This window comes from Morone saxatilis, unplaced genomic scaffold (assembly GCF_004916995.1).
Source record: "Morone saxatilis isolate NCDOM2014 unplaced genomic scaffold, NCSU_SB_2.0 Contig7, whole genome shotgun sequence".
Classification (NCBI taxonomy): Eukaryota; Metazoa; Chordata; class Actinopteri; family Moronidae; genus Morone; species Morone saxatilis.
Genome location: NW_023340246.1, coordinates 22801600 through 22803494, shown reverse-complemented (window position 1 = coordinate 22803494; position 1895 = coordinate 22801600). Strand labels below are relative to the sequence as shown.

General features: G+C 44.4%; 1 protein-coding gene across 2 annotated transcripts in view; it reads right to left on the bottom strand.

Annotated features, from left to right (window-relative positions):
- The window catches only part of cep43 (centrosomal protein 43), a gene marked incomplete at its 5' end in the record, with an annotated part of 7332 nt that extends 5589 nt beyond the window's left edge, over positions 1-1743 (bottom strand). Inside the window, 2 exon segments of one of the 2 annotated variants that reach the window (XM_035678613.1) lie at positions 1513-1566; positions 1687-1743. In XM_035678613.1, coding sequence (XP_035534506.1) covers positions 1513-1566; positions 1687-1743 — 111 coding nt within the window. 2 annotated transcript variants of the gene reach the window in all.
- Between the last annotated feature and the right edge of the window lie 152 nt (positions 1744-1895).

Below are 1895 nucleotides of genomic sequence, written 5' to 3'. Positions count from 1 at the left end.
TGATATTGATCCTGTATTGACAAGAATAGACATTAACTAATCCTGTGACTTTGTAGAGCCCTGAACTCGTCTCTAACCTCCAGAGCCAGTACACAAGCCTGAGAGAGAGATCTGATCTCTATTGATGACAGGAAGTGTGGATAAATCTGTAATGGAACCAGATCTACTCAGTTTAGAACTCTATACAAATCACAGCAGCTCTTTAAAACAAGAGGCTAATGCGTCTGCGCCCTGCTGTTCATTGGTAACGATATCCACTGTTTCTGGTTGTGTGTGAAGGTATCTGTCTGGTGGAGGAACTCTCTTATTGTTGGTGTCCAGCAGAGTCAGAGCTACGTAGCATACTGTGCTAGCTGCCATTTATCTGCAACATCAGCAAACATCGGGTTTAGGTATAAAGACCTTTGTGTCGCTGTAGAAAAGCTGCTTTATATGCTGCTATATGTCCTGTGTTTGTCTCACAGACTCTGGCGGTGGTTCAGTGAGCAGGGGCTGCTGTGTTCAGACTGAAGGATTCATGGAGAGCTGCAGTTCCACTTTATTCTTCTGTTTATTCTGCTGATAGAAACTGTTTCACTTTCAGGAGGAACAGTCCCTCCACAGACTGTGTATGAAAGTTAAATCACGCCTCCACTCCTACTTTAACTGGCAGAGACGTCAAAGTGAAACTAAGGGGGACTCCTCAAAATCCTGACATCACTTCCTGTGTGTTCCACCGGCTCCAGTGCAGCCGGTGTCTGTCTGGGGAGGCTGTGTTTCCTGTTTCTGAGGGAAATGAAGTATTACATTAAAGTGCAGCTCTCACAGTGACGGTAACCTCCTCCCACTCTGCTCTCACTGCGCAGACAGATTCACCACAGCCGCTTCATTTAGGTCAGCAGCCCAAATATCTGCTAATTAAACTTCATGTGTAGCTTTGGATCCCAGCCTTTTATTATTTTTTATTATCTATGTATTTAAACATGTATTTATACCAGCTGTCTGGCTGAGTCCTGCACTCTGATTGGCTGCTGGGGGTCCATTACTTCCTGATGTAGGACACTGTCTGTTCATCGTTCTAAATGAACAATGTGGGAATGTGTGATAAATCTGACAGCACCATCACCACAACACTGATACTCACATCCCATTGGCTGTTCAACTCACTGATACTTTCTATAAGAGACTCTCCCACATCCAGTCCGCATTATAATATAAGAATATATAATATCAACATCTGGATAGCTGCTAGTCCTATTGTTGACCACTGTTAATTATACTAACTGTTAGTCGACCGTACGCAGTGTTGTTATTACTGACTGAGGTCTACTGATGAAACTGTGGCAGTGTGTATGTTGGTGCTGTCAGCACTCGTCTGCTTTATTGATTATGTTGACTAAATGAATTGGATCATTATAAAAGCCTCCATGAGGACTGCTGACTGCTGGGAGGTTGCAGAAAGAGGTGGAAGCAGTCTGTGTGCGTCAGTGTTAGTGAGCAGAGGAAGCGAATTATGAAGCAGTGTCTTTATACCTTGGCTGCTGTCTGACTCTGTCCTCTGAGACTGGGGCCTTTATATCTGGGGATCTGTGCACGACAGGAACAGGGACACTATCTGTTACACTCTGTCTCACTTCATAATGTTCACCTTTACAGTCGGATCATATCAGCCAGGTCTCTCTGACAGGGAGCCGGTCTCTGACGTACCTTACTGACGGGGGGAGAGCTCATCTTCTCCTCAGGAACAGCAGAGTCCTCAGCAGCCTGAACAAACAAACAAACAGTCATTGTTAACACATGCTAACAGAGATGGGACGATATGAAGACTATCAGTGATCAGAAGAGCTGTTACACTTTATTGATAACTGAACTGACAGAGAGAAGCATTATTATCACTGACAGACACACACACACAC